Genomic DNA, 15173 nt, shown 5'->3' with positions numbered 1-15173 from the left:
TACCTGATTTATCTGAGGTATTCCATGTGGTACCATTAACATTCCTTCACTGGTAATATATACATGAAATAGTTGTAAGGAACCCAGTGTAACAAAAATGAATTTTCAATTTATCTTGGTACTATTTCTTACCGTAACGGTACTTGGCAAACACCACAACAAAAAACACCAAAAGCATAATAAAGTGTTGTTGGATGAAAGCCAGCAAAAATGCGAAATACTGTGCAACATAAAACCTATTCCGATATCCGGACAACCACAAAATCCACTACCTCAAAATCCACCACCACAAAACCCACCACCACAAAATCCACCACCGCAAAATCCAGCAACAACACCACATAATCCATCAACGACGACTACAACAACAGTTGCGCCTTCGAAAAATGCCACAGCAACCAACGTCACCACTGGGAACACAACAGCTGGTGCACTGAAGGTGAATTTCGTCAGCGCCAGAAAACTGAAGGCGCTCTCCAAAAGGTTCCACAAGTTGACCGATAGAAAACATCACGAGAGGGATTTCCCGCCCAACTGTCAGGTTTATTGTTTGGTTCCGGTGGCACAGGGCCCCGTAACTGGGTTACACCCGTCTCTACAACCACAAGAAACCAGCAACGGGTCTAGCACTGGAGGTAAATTCTGTTTAATACTTTTATCCGTGAATTAATCGAGTGCGTTTGTAGGTGAGGGCGGAGACGAAGGTGAAGAGGAAGGAGACGATGAAGGCGACGACGAGGAGGACGACGAAGGAGGCGACAGCGAACCGGAAACCAAAAACGTTGAATACGACGAAGATAATTATGTGCCAGGTGAGGATACGGCGATTGAAGCTACAGTTTCGGTACCACAGCAAAAGTTGGTCGGATTCGAAGACTTTGGGCCGGATGGTAATCCATCTGGTGAACCTCTTTTATGTACTTGTGCGTGTCTATTAATTTTAACGTTTTGATTTTGGGTGGGTTTTAGGGTCCAGACATCACGGACACGGCTCGAAGGCCAGGAAAACGCACGAAAACAAACACGGAAAGGGTTACAAGGTTAAAAAGAGTAAGAAAGCAAAGGAGGGTGATAAATTAAGGCACCACGTGCAGAAAAAGTTACACCAAAAGGGTAAAACACACCACCAAGAGTAATTGTAAATGTGGAAAAAATAAAATTGATTTGAAACGCAGTTATATGATTTACTGTTCAAATTAACAGATAAGAAATAAGGCAATGGTTTTCAAGATTTACATTATTATCACAACTGGTTAATTGCATGAACGTTATCGTTTATGCTAATACTCACTTGCATTGCGAATTATTTTAATGCTACCTATCTTATCTTCAGTTGTAATTTTCTGTTAAACATTGGTGATAATTTAAGGAATTTTACAATAGGAAATTAATTGATAATTTAATCTGGAACACAACAATTTGAATGAAAACAAAATCTTGAAAACATTCGACAGTAAAAAAACAACAACAACAATAATATATTCATAAATTATGGTACTATAGGTAATTAAGTCCAGTTAATAATAATTAACATTCAAATTTCGTCTAGTTATCAGCCCTCATAGTAAAAAAACACACTTTAGGTACGAATTAGTCTTTCGATACCCACAACTTCCGCAACGATAACTCTTCGAATATAAACGCGAAACAATTCACGTACGTAAACATTTCAATTCCGTTGGCCGAAGAGTAAAATGCGTACTGTTGTTTTGGCTTGTGCGGCGATTGCGTTGGTCCGAAGGTGAGTTCGTAAACAACCCGATAACGTTACACTAGGTCAAGGCGTTTTTTCATTTACAATCAGCAATGGTGTCTACGAGATAAACGCCAGAAACGGGAACAGGAAGGTTTACTGGAACGTGCCCACGTTCCAGTGCGACCCGCACGGTCTGAACTTCACCACGTTGGCCAAAAAGTACGGCATAACGCAGAACCGAGGCGACCGTTTTCGTGGCGAGCACTTCGCCATACTCTACGACCCCGGCGATTTTCCCGCCCTCTTGGAGAAACACGGCGAGCTGGTGAGGAGGAACGGGGGAATCCCGCAGCTGGGCAACCTGACGCTACATCTGCAGCTCTTCGGGAAGATCGTGGAGAAGTTGATACCTGAGGAAACGTTCTCTGGACTGGGTGTGATAGATTTCGAGAGTTGGCGTCCCATTTTCAGGCAAAATTTCGGCGCCCTTAAGCCGTACAAGGACCTATCCATTAAACATGTAAAGCAAATGCATCCGTTTTGGCCGGAGCAGTGGGTGGAAAAGGAGGCGAGGCAGCAATTCGAAGACAAGGCCAAGTTGTTCATGAGGGACACCTTAATTTTGGCTAAGTCTTTGAGACCTAAGGCAACCTGGGGTTACTATGCTTATCCGTATTGCTTTAACATGAATCCCAACACCCAAAATGCGAACTGTCCTAAGGAAGTTGAGCCGGAAAACAACCAGTACTGCTTTATTATGATTTATTAACGTTTTATGCACCTTTAATTTTAGGTTGAAGTGGTTCTTTGAACTGGAGGACGCATTTTACCCTTCCGTTTATTTGAGTAGTAAACTGACAGCTGGTAATAAGGTACAATTAATTGAAGGGCGGATAAAAGAGGCCAACAGAGTTAAAAAATTTATACGAAAAGACAAGGAAATATATCTGTATTATTGGTATAAATATCACGACACAAAGGAATTCTTGACCAAAGTACTAACAATTAACAAATTGTTGAAATATTTCTTACACGTTGTTTTCAGGAGGACGTTTTTAATACGATAACAGCCTTAGGTGCTTCTAACATCAATGGCTTAATACTATGGGGCAGCAGTGGTGATGTTAACAGCAAACAAGCTTGTTTAAACTTGTACAAATACGTGGATAAAATTTTAGGACCAATTCTAGTCAATTTTATGTAATTTATTTAAATAAAAAAATAAAAATCAATCATAAAACAATTTTATTTAAGCTTACATCAGACTTGTACCTTAAATGAATATAAATATTACAAAAATATATAAACATTCGTTGACGAACAATAAATAAAAAAACCTAAAGACCTAAAACAAATCATCCAACAAACAGATCGTCACTAAAACATAAAAGTCAACAGTTACAACAATTACTGTGCAATATTAACTTTTGGTGTCTCTAAACGAATTAAAAAATTCATAAAATTTAATTGTTGTACTGTTCGGGCAAGACGTAAGAGATGTCGTCCCACGGGTGCCTGTACAATCCCTGTTTCAAACGTTTCTGGTCCATGTAGTGGCCGATAAATCCGACCGAACGTCCCAAAACAAACAGCGAATTGATGGCTCCGATGTTGATGTACTCCTGAGCCTCTTCGCTGGTGAAGCTGCCGCAATGCCTCAACATATCGACGAACGAGGTGGCTATGACACCGTCCACGTTCAAAATCAAGTTGGGCTTCTTGCTGGTGGTGATCTTTTCCACCTCCAGGGCGTATTTCAGCAGTGGGGTGGCGGGGAAGTTGGCCAGCACGAACTCCTTGACGATTTTCACACGTTGGTCCGGATTATTGATGCTCTTGACCCTGTGGCCGATGCCCATGATCAGTTGTCCCTTGTTCCTCATGTGGTTGACGAATTCGGTGGGCTGCATGCCGGTGTCGTAGGCTTCGCTGAATTGCTTGGCTGCGCCGTCGAGGGCACCGCCGAAACGGTCACCGATCGTCAGCAGACCCGAGACCAAACTGGAGACCAGGTCTTTGCCGGCACGGGCGCACACAATGGTGTTGTGGGCGCCGGACACGGCCGGACCGTGGTCGGCGGTCACCATCAGGCACATTTCGAAGAACTTGCACACGTACGGGGGCAAACATCTGGTAAAACAAGCAATTAATCAGTAAAGTGACAATTAATTCAACTGTGAGGTAGTACCTTTGGAACCAGAGGAGGGAAACGACTCCACCAATTCCTACGTTCTTTTGTAAGACGTCCGAAATGGGCATACCAGCATAAATCAACTCTTGTCCTCTTTCGTCACAGATTGAAGTCATAAACGACGCTGGTTTTCTGATTAGACCCAATTCTCTCGCCCAACTGTAGTCCATGGGTACAGTCGGTGGTGGTACTTCTTGGGCTGGCACGATAACACCTTGCGACACCAATTTTTGGTAGACCTCGTGAATTACGTCGCCTATAACCACAGCAATTAATAACCAAATAATTATATAATACAGTAAACTAACCGAGAGTGTCGAAAGAATCAGGTACGTAGGCACCAGCCGCCTTCAAAGCTGCATTCTTGGCGGTGGCGGTCTCCTGGTTGGAGTTGGCGCAAGAGCCGGCGTGTCCGAATTGTACTTCAGCAGTGAACATGCTGGCGCACGTTCCAATACACCAGGCAACCAAAGGCTTGTTGATTTGCTTAGTTTGGAGGGCCTTGCACACCTCGTACTCCTCGGTACCACCAACCTCACCCAACAATATGATCATTTTGATGTTCTTGTCGGCTTGGTAACGCATGATGTGGTCCATGAAGGTGCTGCCAGGGTAACGGTCACCTCCTATGGCTACGCCTTCGTACACACCGTCTGTGTGGTGGGAAACGATGTTGTTCAACTCGTTGGACATACCACCGGACCTGGAGACGTAGGCCACGCTTCCGGGACGGTACAGTTTGGAGTGCAGGATGTTATCCATCATGCCTCCGGTGTTACCGATCTTGAAGCAACCCGGTTTCAATCCACCAACAGTTGCTGGGCCAATAATGGTCACCTTAGCCTTGTTGGCGGCGTGAATCAACTTTCTGGTGTAATTCTCGGGTATACCCTCGGCTATGATGGCAATTGTTCTGATCTGAGGGAAGTTGAGGCACTCCAAGGTGCTGCTGTAGGCGGAACGCAGGGAGGCGAAGTTCACCAGCACGTCGGCGTCAGGGTGCTTCTCCATGGCGTCGCTCATGCGCTTGTAAACAGGGATCAGGATCTCCTTGTGTCCCCAGTAGTACTTTTGCTTGTGGTCGCCGGTGAAGGGGTAGATGATAGCCACCACGCTGGGCTCGGTGCGGCTGCACACGAAGTCGAAGTCGAGCATGCTCTGCACCGCCCTGGTCTGCATTCCCCATACTATGGCTTTCGTTTTGTTTGTGAACATTGGTTCGGTCGCGCTCACGTGGGCGGTCGCCTTTAATTTCAATCACCGTTAGTTACCATTTAATTGTTTTCGTAGAGGTACGACTGATTGATGAAGAAAAAATAATAATAATAATATGAAAAGTGTGATTTACCTGGCTTGTGCACTGGATACTACAATCTACTTGGTCTGTTTTTCCCTTGAAAAATCGGAAAGTTTCAATAAAAAAACAATCACAATATATTTATTTGCCAAATATACAAAGCTAACAGGAACGAATTTATCTACAACCATGAAATAATGAACCCATTATTCAATTAGGATTTATTTTAGTTGAATAATGACATTACTTAATCTATATACAATTGTCAAATTTGAATATAAACTTCGCACTGATTGTTGTGACACTTGTGACCTTCAAAAATGGGTAAATTCCAATTATTCCAATCTTAAAATTTGATTTAAAAATAAATACTGAGAGAAAAGGAGTATAGAACTCTGTATTATCTCTCGTATGACTGCCGTCCAAAAGGTGGCAGTGCAAACACACGTTAAATTTTCGTCATAATTATTTTTATATAATTATAAACATTAATTTGTTATAGTTGCAGATAAAATATTATTTTAGTTTAATAATACACAATTATTCTCGAAGCTTGAATGTTACAATTTTGATTAGGCCGACCAACCACCTGTAGATTTCTAGTATGTACAAAAGAAACCATGAAATGTAACATGCAAGTGTTATGAAAATAAGAGGGTGCAAAACGAAATAAAAACCTAAATAAAACTTACCCCTGCATGAACTTGAGGTACGACAGTCTCCTTTTGTACTGAAGCTTTAGATTTGTTGTCCTTGTCGCCGCTGGGCAACAAGAACTTAGCGGTCGAGTGCTCCACTTTGTTTTCAGTCGGAATAGGCCTGGTGCCCAAGGCCATGCCACAAATGGCGGTCATGTGGGTTTCGGGACCGAAGACGTACAGGGGAATACCCAGAGTCTGCCCCACCTCTCTCATACGCCTCAAACCCTCTTGGTAGTTGGGGCCGGCTCTTCGCACGAATATGGAGATCTTGTGGTCCACCAGACGTTCCCTGAACTCCACCAAGGCGGTGATAATTCCTCTGAAGGTGGCAGCAACGTTGGTGAAGTTGGCAATGCCTCCCCCAGTAATCAGGACTTTGCCTTGCGGGTGTTTCTCCTGGGTCATCAGCGACAGGATCGTCTTGGCGTATTCGTAGGTCTGTTGTTCGGAGGGAGCGCCGGAGTATTCGCCGTAGTTGGCCAACTCCGAGGTGCCGCCCAAGTCGCAGATGGTGTCGCTGTAGATAACCGAGGCGCCACCTCCGGCCACCATCGTCCAGATCCTGCCGGACTTGTTCAGGATTGTCAGTTTAAGGCTGGCGCCGGACTTGGAGTCCAGGTCTGCGATGTAGGCCTCTTCGGGGTAGGCGTCGCGCCCGAAGGGCGGTGGGTAGTCGATTTCGCCCCACTGCGGGCGGCACACGAAGTCGGCGGTGGCGTCCAACTTGGCTGCCAGGTCGAGGATGTAGATTTCCTTGTCGGTGACCACTAAGGGGTTGATTTCTAGGTAGGTGAAGTGCAGGTTTACGTACATTTTGTATAAGTTGTAAATGAATTTGCCCGTCATTGATTTTTTGGCTGCCGATACTTCTCCTAGTAATTTGGAGACGATTTCTTCTTCGGTTACTGTGCTTTTGTCTACCGGTACGTCCAACTTGACGGCTTTGCTGTCAACATCACCAATGTCTACTCCTCCTTGGTGATAGAAGAGGATTGTGTCAGCAAAACGGTGGGAGTAAATGCAAACGTAGAACTCTTCGTCTTCCCTGTGTTTGACGAAAGGTTCGATGATGAAATTCCTGAGTTTACCAGTGGCTGGACCAACCACTTGGTCCTTGTTCATCCTGTCGGCGATCCATTGCTTCACCTCGTTCAGGTCTTTGTTGACAGCGATCAAACCTAGCTTACCACGACGTTTGATCAACTGATCAGGTTTAACGACCAATTTTTTGCCGTTCAACCATTGATTTTTGCTCACTATGTCGTTCCAGCTGTTGAAGTTTGTGTCGTCGATGGAGACGAAGGTGCAAGGCTCACAGGCGGTACCATCGCCCAAGTTTCTGTTGATTATATCCTTGCCGGTCGCTTCTCTGATCGCTTTCGCCGACATTTTATTTCGGTCCTTAAGATAAACAAAGTTTAAGTTAAACAAAGTCAAGGTTGTGTTGAGTATTTGGTATTTAAACTGTTGGTGTTTGAACTCGTTGACGTGAGAATAATGGACCGGTTTTAACAACGATATTAATATAATAATTTATTGGTAAGTGACTTGTTTTGTTGGCCTATTAAATGCGTCGTTCAATGGTGTTTTTATTTAAGTTTCTACGTAAATGATGTTGTTTAAATAATTAATTATTTTCCGCTTTAGGTTAGTGACGAAAAATTTAACGTAAACATCTAGAAAATTCACTATAAATATATTTATATAAAAATTTGAACTAACGACAGTCAACTTAAGATTTTGTTGAACATGTTTCAATGTAATTAAGTTAAAAAAGAGTTTAAATTGAGAAAAGATAGAGAAGAAAGGTCACTATGTAAAAATGCACGTATACAACTTGTAACTTTCGAGTGTTTCGATTTAATCTTGATGCCAAATGGAATATTAATATTCGACACATTTACAAACGATAACAATAATCGCCTCGAAAACTTTCATTCCGTATTAATTAAAACCGTCGACTTTCTAATATCGAAGAAAGTTTATTGTGACACAGTTTCCCCGGCGAAAAAATAACGTTCAAAATACTACTCACTCTTGAACAAACTGAATCACAAAACTCGCAGGCAAGTTCTTCGACGACTGAACGGCCGGCACGTCGGACCGGTCGCTTTAAACGTACGGATATCTCCTTTAGCAGGTCGCCGCGTCCGTAAGGAAGGTCGTACAAGGATGCACTTTTACCCCCGCCACCGTCGCGCAAAACGATCGGACGCGAATCGGCAGGCTCAGGAGGATGAAACGTGTAACATGTATCGATATGGGATGGAATGTCTCGTGATGTGCCCGGCCGTTTGATAACGTTCACACATCGCAAGAATGGACCGCTTGTTGTTGATGTTGATTGTTTTCGTTAATATCTTGACCTTTCCCCAGATTAAATAAGCTCAACTGCACCGAAAATTGCTTGGTCGGCTTAATTGGGGGGAAATGTTGAGAGAAACGGTGGAAAATTGAGTTTGTTATTGTGGGTAAACAATTGGGTGTTCGTTCGATGGGGTCAACGTCGAGATCAGATGTGAACGTGCAAGATTCACGTAAACAAACATTAGATTTCCAAACGTGGTAACGCGATTTTGTTCTTATCTTAATCGGACAAACAAAAACCGTGATAAGGTTTTATTTTTAGAAGTTGCGAACCAAATGCAATCGACAATTTGTTTAATCGAAGCCTTAATGCTTAAATTTTAGATTAAAATAATTTATGTGTTAATGAATAGAGATTTTTCGTGAAGGTTTTCCATAAAAATTATTTTTTAAGTGTTTTCCTTTGATTACTGTTATTGTTTGTTATAAAAACTACTTTAAAATATCAATGAACTAACATTCACGATTTGTTTAATCAGGCCAATAAATATGTTTTTACGATGTTTTGCAATAAAAATCATTTTTTACACATTTTCCTATGGTTATTATCCTTGATTATTACAAAAAATACTTTAAAATGTATCTATCAACGAAATAAAAAAAGAAACAATGTTGATAATTTGTGTAATCAAGATATTAAGCTCAAATTTTATATTAAAATAGAGTATATACCAATAAATATAATTTTTGGAATGTTTTTTCATGTTTTTATTTGCTTATTATCGTCGATTTTTACAAAAAATGTTTTAAAATGTATAAATTTCTTATTAAAATAAAATACATACCAATAAATATTAATTTTTACAACTTTTTCAATAAAAATCATTTTTTTTTTCACGTTTTTCTTTAATTATTATCGTTGATCATTACAAAAAAATACTTCAAAATGTATCTATCAATGAAAAAATATGAAAAAACGTCAATAATTAGTTTAATCAAGGCATTAACACTTAAATTTCTTTTTAAAATAAAGTATATACCAATAAATATTAATTTTTACAATGTTTTTCAATAAAAATCATTTTTTTACATGCCTTTCTTTAGTTATTATCGTTGATTATTAAAAAATATTTCAAACTGTATCTATCAATGAAAAAAATAAGACGAAACATCGATAATTAGTTTAATAAAGGCAATAAAGCTTAAATTTCTTCTTAAAATAAAGTATCTGTTAATAAATATAAATTTTTACGATGTTTGACAATGAACATTATTTTTTTACAAGTTTTTCTTTAATTATTATCGTTGATTATTACAAAACACTATTTTAAATTATAATTATCAATAGAAAAATTAAAAAACAACGTCGACAATTCTCTAAAACCAATTAGTTTAGTCAATTTTATATTAAACTAAAGAATAATTTAATAAATAAAAATTTTCATGATGTTTACCAACAAAAATATATATTTTTTTAATTTGTATTTTCCTTAATTACTTTCGTTATTTATTATAAAAAGCTAATTTAAAATGTATCAATGGAAAAAACTGAGGAACAACATTAAAACTCAATTTATACACTTAAAATGTAATTTATAAGTTCCATTGAAACGTAAAACGTCAATTGTGTGCGTAAGACCGCATCACACAACAATTTAATCAAAAAAAAAAAAATCCTACAACCCTATAATTAAATTAAATTAACTTGAACGAAAAATGCTTACTTTTCAAAAATTTCTTTACAACAAAAAAAAAGTATGCACAACTTTTCACCACTTGCAGAAAACTTATCACCAAATCTGATTTGCATTACAATAAGAGTTACATAAAACTACCGTTTAACGCACACATTATTCGAAAAAAAACATGAATAATTTACTAGGAAATAACAATTATAAATTACAATAAGGCTCAACTACATAATGTTTTGACGTCACGTCATCGCAATGATTAAACACAAAAATTCGAACAGAAAACTCACCGGTTTTCACTATCATAAAACAGCGGGACGGTTCCTAAGGTCGTATTGTTGCGAACGTGTCGTTTTCCTCAGGCGTGGAAAGCCCCCAAAAACACGACGGAAAATCGGACACTTGGCTTGTCAAAATTCCTACGTCAAAATGGTTTTTGACAAGCGTGACCTTGATATTTAATTTACAAACCGTTAAATCCTATTGTTTTAACATGCACTTTCTTGTTACCACTTTATTTGTTGTTTATTTTGCTGAAATTGTTTTAGCTGTTGTTGTAATACTGTTTTTGGTTGCGAAATATTGAGAAATTTCAACTTTTATAGTTAATCTATTAGTTAACAGATGGCGCTGTGTTATAAATTTTTATTTAAGGACTTCGCGATAATTTTAAACATTTTCTAAATTTATTTACACTATTTGTATTATTTATTTGTTATAATTAACGTGGCCACAAGTCAGTTTTGGTTAGGAAATATTAAGATATTTTCAATTAACTCACGAATGGTTAATTATTGTTTAACAGATGTCGCCCCAAATTATTTTTGTCGACATGGTTACTAAACAAATATAAATAAATACCATTTAAATTCAAAACTTGTCTTATTTAACCAATTTTCACATCTAACATAGAATAATAATATTGTGAATCAAGTTACATATAGGAATTATATGTGTTGAAGACAAATGATTGTTCTACCGTGTGATAGATGTCGCACATCTTGTCACACATTTTAAAACAGCCACTGTATAGAAACTACCGTTCCTGTTTTAAAAACGATTTACCGTTAGCTATGACCTACACAGAAGAGCACCTGAAGACCAAATTGCTGAAGGAATTGGACGCGTCTCATGTGGTGAGTACCCTGCGATCGATAACCTCAAAAAAATATACAATGGTCGCCACGCGTTAACTGTACATAATCCTGCGTCGTGAACATGGTGCTCAGCTGCGAAACGTGGCTGATAATATTCGGCGCGTTACTTTCCGTATTCCTTCGATGCACCACCACCCTCCACCCCCACTCGGGGATGCACCGGCCGCCCATGTACGGCGACTACGAGGCGCAACGTCACTGGATGGAGATCACCACCAATTTGCCAATTGGACAGTGGTACCACAACGGTACGGACAACGATTTGGAGTACTGGGGGCTGGACTACCCCCCATTGACGGCCTATCACATGTATCTGTGCGGGAAAGTGGCGCATTTTTTGAACAAGAACTATACCACTTTGTACGAGAGTCGGGGGTATGAAAGTGATGAACATAAAGTCTTTATGAGGTACACGGTGTTGGTGGCAGATATTATTTTGTACGTACCAGCGATTATTTTGTACTATTGTACCACGCACACCGACAACAAGCACGAACGTGTGTTATCGCAGTCTTTGTCCATAATTCTGTCACTTTTGTACCCTGGTATAATTTTAATAGATCACGGGCATTTCCAGTACAATTGTGTGTCTTTGGCCCTCTTGATTTACGCCACAATATTCTTAATTAAACGCAAGAACATATTGGCATCTATTTGTTTTTGTCTTGCTTTGAACTACAAGCAAATGGAGCTGTACCATTCCTTGCCCTTTTTCCTGTACTTGTTAAGTACGTGCGTGCCCAAGCCTGGTCAAAACTGGTACAACGGCGTGTTTAAACTCGCCAAAATAGCCACGACTGTCCTTGTAACTTTTGTCATTATTTGGTGGCCTTTCCTCGGTGATTTCGAGGGGTTGTTACAAATTTTGCATCGGCAATTCCCTCTGGCAAGAGGTGTGTTTGAAGACAAGGTCTCCAACGTTTGGTGTGCCTTGAATGTCATCTTCAAATTCAAAACGAAGTTCTGCAACTATACAATGATGAGGATTTGTTTGTTTGCCACTTTGTCTGCCATTTTCCCAAGCAGTGCCGACTTATTCCTGCGTCCCAACGTCAAGAAATTCGTTCTAGCTTTGATCAACTCTTCACTGGCGTTTTTCTTGTTCAGTTTTCAAGTACACGAAAAATCCATACTTCTAGTAGCCATTCCAGTGTTACTGCACTTCTCCCGTGCCCCCTTTGTCTGTTTCTGGTTCCTCACCATGTCAATTTTCAGCATGCTGCCGTTGCTAATCAAAGACGGTTTGGTGACGGCTACAATTTCCCTCACAATTTTCTATGCAGTGAGTTTTCGTGTCAGCATAGAACACGCCTATAGGAACGTGCTAAACCACAACGACTGCTTCGGCGTGTACTACTCAAAGTTCGTACGCATTCTCCTGAACTTGGACCACAAAAACGGTCCCAAGAACCTCCTCAAACAGATCGCCAAAAACACGGAGGCGATTCGGAAGTTCTTCTTCCACCTGACCATGGGCATTTCGTTGTTTGGCTGCGTGGTGCTGACGTTAGCCACTTTGGTACTTGAACCACCAGCCAGGTACCCCGATTTGTTCCCGTTGCTGATCTCCGTTTATTCCTGCGTACATTTTATCGGTTTCTTCATCTATTTTAACGTGCAACAACTAAAAATACCGCAGCAGTTCGAGGACGTACGTTATGTAAAGGTCAAAGAGTCTTGAATAAATTGTATTAATTGTTATTCGTGTTTTAATGTCCCTTGTCATGCAAATTATTAACACAATCTTATCTCGACGAATATTCATTCGAGACATTCACGTTTCACGTTTTTAACGAGGTAAAATCGTTGAAATTTTCTCCGGGTTTTGGATTTATTGAATCGTTTGTTGCAGGAAGTGATTGATGAAAGCGACGGTTGCGGCGGCAAGTTTTCCTGCGTGATCGTTTCGGATAAGTTCCAGGGTAAGCCGCTGTTGCAACGTCACCGTTTGGTCAATTCGGTGCTGCAGGAAGAACTGAAATCTATACACGCCTTTTCACAAAAAACTTTCACCCCAGAACAGTGGAAGGCGCAGAACGAGAAATAAGTTGTTTTAAAACCAACAATGGCGCAAGAAGGTTAACCTTTAATTTAATCCTAAGAATTCGGTACCATGTTGCGTGTTACAGGGTTGGAACTGAGGGTGTCAGCACCGGGGAAGGTTATATTACATGGAGAGCATGCGGTAGTGTACAACAAGCTGGCTCTCGCGGCTAGTTTGGGGCTGAGGACGAAGGCCAAACTGGTTGAAACATCTGGAAACAATTTCGAGCTTATTTGTCCTGCTTTGGACATGAAGTTCTCCTTCGATCTAAACGTATAACCTTACGTAATAGTCGTTTTGTTTTATTTACCTGTCATTTTTAGTTGTTGGCTAACGTCCTGGACAAACCACTTCCGATTTTATGCCCCAGTGCCGACTACTCCTGGAATCAAACGGAATTGCTGGATCAACCATCGTTGCTGAAAATAGTAGATTCGTTCCTGAACAACGCGGGTATTCCCCCGTTCGAATCTACGGACCCCAAACATCTGGCGTTGAAGACGTTCTTTTTCCTCCTGTTTGGCATTTTGGGCTCCCTGAATCTCGCCCTGAATGCCATACGCGTTGAAATCACCACTGAGCTGACAATAGCAGCGGGATCGGGTAGTTCCGCCTCCTATGCGGTCACCATAACTGCACTGCTGTTACAGTACGCCAGATTGAAATTGAAACAAAGCAACGCGTCCAAAACTGGGTACAAGCCGTTTCATTTCAACGAAAGTAAGCAATTTACGAAAGACGACAGGGAGATTATTTCTCAGTGGGCCTTACTTGCGGAGAAGATTTTGCACGGTACTCCGTCGGGCATTGATAACACCGTTTGTACGTTCGGCTCCATGGTTGAGTTTAAGAGGGGCCAATACATGAAGTTGCTGGAGATAAAGGCGTCGTTGAGAATACTATTGGTGAACACAAACGTGTCGAGGAACACGAAAGCGTTGGTGGCCAAAGTTGCCCTCCTGCATAAAACTCACATGTCCGTAACCGATCATATTATGGATGCCATAGAGGAGTGCACCAAGAGTTCCATTGATTTAATCAACAACTTAGCCCAAAGCGGTGACAATTCTATTTACGACAGGTTGTTCGAACTGTCCGATCTGAATCATTGTCTTCTGGCGAGTCTGACTGTTTCGCACCCAAAGCTAGAAAAAATTCGTGAGGTCTGCTTTAAATATGGTTTGAAGGGGAAACTAACCGGTGCTGGGGGCGGTGGATATTTTTTTTCGTTCGTGCCGCCTACTCTTGATAATAAAGTTTTGGAGAAAATGATCTACGAGTTGATGAATGAAGGCTTCACTGCCGCCGTTGTTGGTTTGGGAGGAACTGGCGTTTCTGTCGATTGATGTTTAATTTATGTTTATTATATTTGTTTGTTTAATAAAGTTATTTTACATACATTTATTAAATTATTTGTTCATTTAATTAATACCTATCTCGTTTTTTACTTCATAATATGCTCATAACCTTAGAAATTATGTTATATAATTAAATATATCTTCTAAACTAAAAAGATAATAGTTTAGTTGAAATAAATAAATTAAACGGTAGTTTTCATTTCAGCCAAATGGCTTTATAAATGACACATGAGTTGCATAACTAACTTGTCACGTGACTTATTGATTAGTCATCCTATACCTCACCGACGTTTTATCGGCCGTATGATTTAAATAGCCGAAAAGGCCGTTTCCAAAGCATACTTACCTGGCGTAGGGGTCTACCGTGATCAATAAGGCGGTTCCCCCAGGGTGAGGCCCTTTCATTGCACTACGATCGGGCTGACCCCTGCGATTATCCCTAATGTGGATAACTCGGGCGCATAATTTTTGGTAGTCGGGACTGCGTACGCGCTATCCCGGTCAAAATTAATAAAGAGAAATGTTTTACAGAGAAAACATATTAATACTGTGTGTTTCATTTTAATTATGCAGAGTCTGTGATCTCAATCAGTGTTAAGTAAGTAAAATTTTACTTATTACTTCTTGGGGTTACATAACCCAAATGAATTCATAAAATGCGTTTTGATGACTTGAGACGAATTGAATAAAATTATTGCGGTGTAATAGTCATTAATATTAATGCATATTTT

General features: G+C 40.2%; 5 protein-coding genes and 1 non-coding gene across 9 annotated transcripts; 5 read left to right on the top strand and 1 right to left on the bottom strand.

Annotated features, from left to right (window-relative positions):
• Positions 1-82: 82 nt before the first annotated feature.
• On the top strand, positions 83-1174 carry LOC109603240 (atherin-like). 2 transcript variants are annotated; one of them, XM_049969079.1, is made up of 3 exons: positions 83-635; positions 687-812; positions 970-1174. In XM_049969079.1, the coding sequence occupies exons 1-3, from the start codon at positions 98-100 to the stop codon at positions 1134-1136; spliced, it is 831 nt and encodes a 276-aa protein (XP_049825036.1). In that variant the 5' UTR covers positions 83-97; the 3' UTR covers positions 1137-1174. The 2 variants fall into 2 exon arrangements, with proteins under 2 accessions (XP_049825036.1, XP_049825035.1); XM_049969078.1 differs by having other exon boundaries at positions 687-917.
• LOC109603241 (hyaluronidase-like) lies at positions 1166-2939 on the top strand. Its single transcript, XM_020019718.2, has 4 exons — positions 1166-1741; positions 1805-2440; positions 2490-2691; positions 2742-2939. Exons 1-4 carry the CDS (start codon positions 1695-1697, stop codon positions 2898-2900), a joined length of 1044 nt encoding a protein of 347 aa, XP_019875277.2. The 5' UTR covers positions 1166-1694; the 3' UTR covers positions 2901-2939.
• LOC109603269 (ATP-citrate synthase) lies at positions 2925-10331 on the bottom strand. Of its 3 annotated transcripts, none has more exons than XM_049969076.1 (6): positions 10174-10331; positions 5877-7286; positions 5236-5280; positions 4196-5132; positions 3885-4143; positions 2925-3826 (listed from the first exon to the last, which is right to left on the bottom strand). In XM_049969076.1, exons 2-6 carry the CDS (start codon positions 7272-7274, stop codon positions 3160-3162), a joined length of 3306 nt encoding a protein of 1101 aa, XP_049825033.1. In that variant the 5' UTR covers positions 7275-7286; positions 10174-10331; the 3' UTR covers positions 2925-3159. The 3 variants fall into 3 exon arrangements, with proteins under 3 accessions (XP_049825033.1, XP_019875306.1, XP_049825034.1); XM_020019747.2 differs by lacking the exon at positions 10174-10331 and adding an exon at positions 7921-8068; XM_049969077.1 differs by lacking the exon at positions 5236-5280.
• A 533-nt stretch (positions 10332-10864) lies between these two features.
• Positions 10865-14493, top strand: LOC109602996 (uncharacterized). The gene is made up of 4 exons (XM_049968657.1): positions 10865-11019; positions 12893-13118; positions 13170-13357; positions 13408-14493. Exons 2-4 carry the CDS (start codon positions 13106-13108, stop codon positions 14428-14430), a joined length of 1224 nt encoding a protein of 407 aa, XP_049824614.1. The 5' UTR covers positions 10865-11019; positions 12893-13105; the 3' UTR covers positions 14431-14493.
• Positions 11026-12741, top strand: LOC109602995 (dolichyl pyrophosphate Man9GlcNAc2 alpha-1,3-glucosyltransferase). Its single transcript, XM_020019443.2, has one exon. The coding sequence runs from the start codon at positions 11102-11104 to the stop codon at positions 12719-12721; it is 1620 nt and encodes a 539-aa protein (XP_019875002.1). The 5' UTR covers positions 11026-11101; the 3' UTR covers positions 12722-12741.
• A 287-nt stretch (positions 14494-14780) lies between the features above and the next one.
• Positions 14781-14944, top strand: LOC126266109 (U1 spliceosomal RNA). The gene has a single exon (XR_007548584.1). It is a non-coding gene; the product is annotated as a U1 spliceosomal RNA (small nuclear RNA).
• The last annotated feature ends 229 nt before the right edge of the window (positions 14945-15173 follow it).

This window comes from Aethina tumida, chromosome 6 (assembly GCF_024364675.1).
Source record: "Aethina tumida isolate Nest 87 chromosome 6, icAetTumi1.1, whole genome shotgun sequence".
Classification (NCBI taxonomy): Eukaryota; Metazoa; Arthropoda; class Insecta; order Coleoptera; family Nitidulidae; genus Aethina; species Aethina tumida.
The sequence above is the reverse complement of the archived record's forward strand: the minus strand, read 5'-3'. Positions and strand labels throughout refer to the sequence as shown.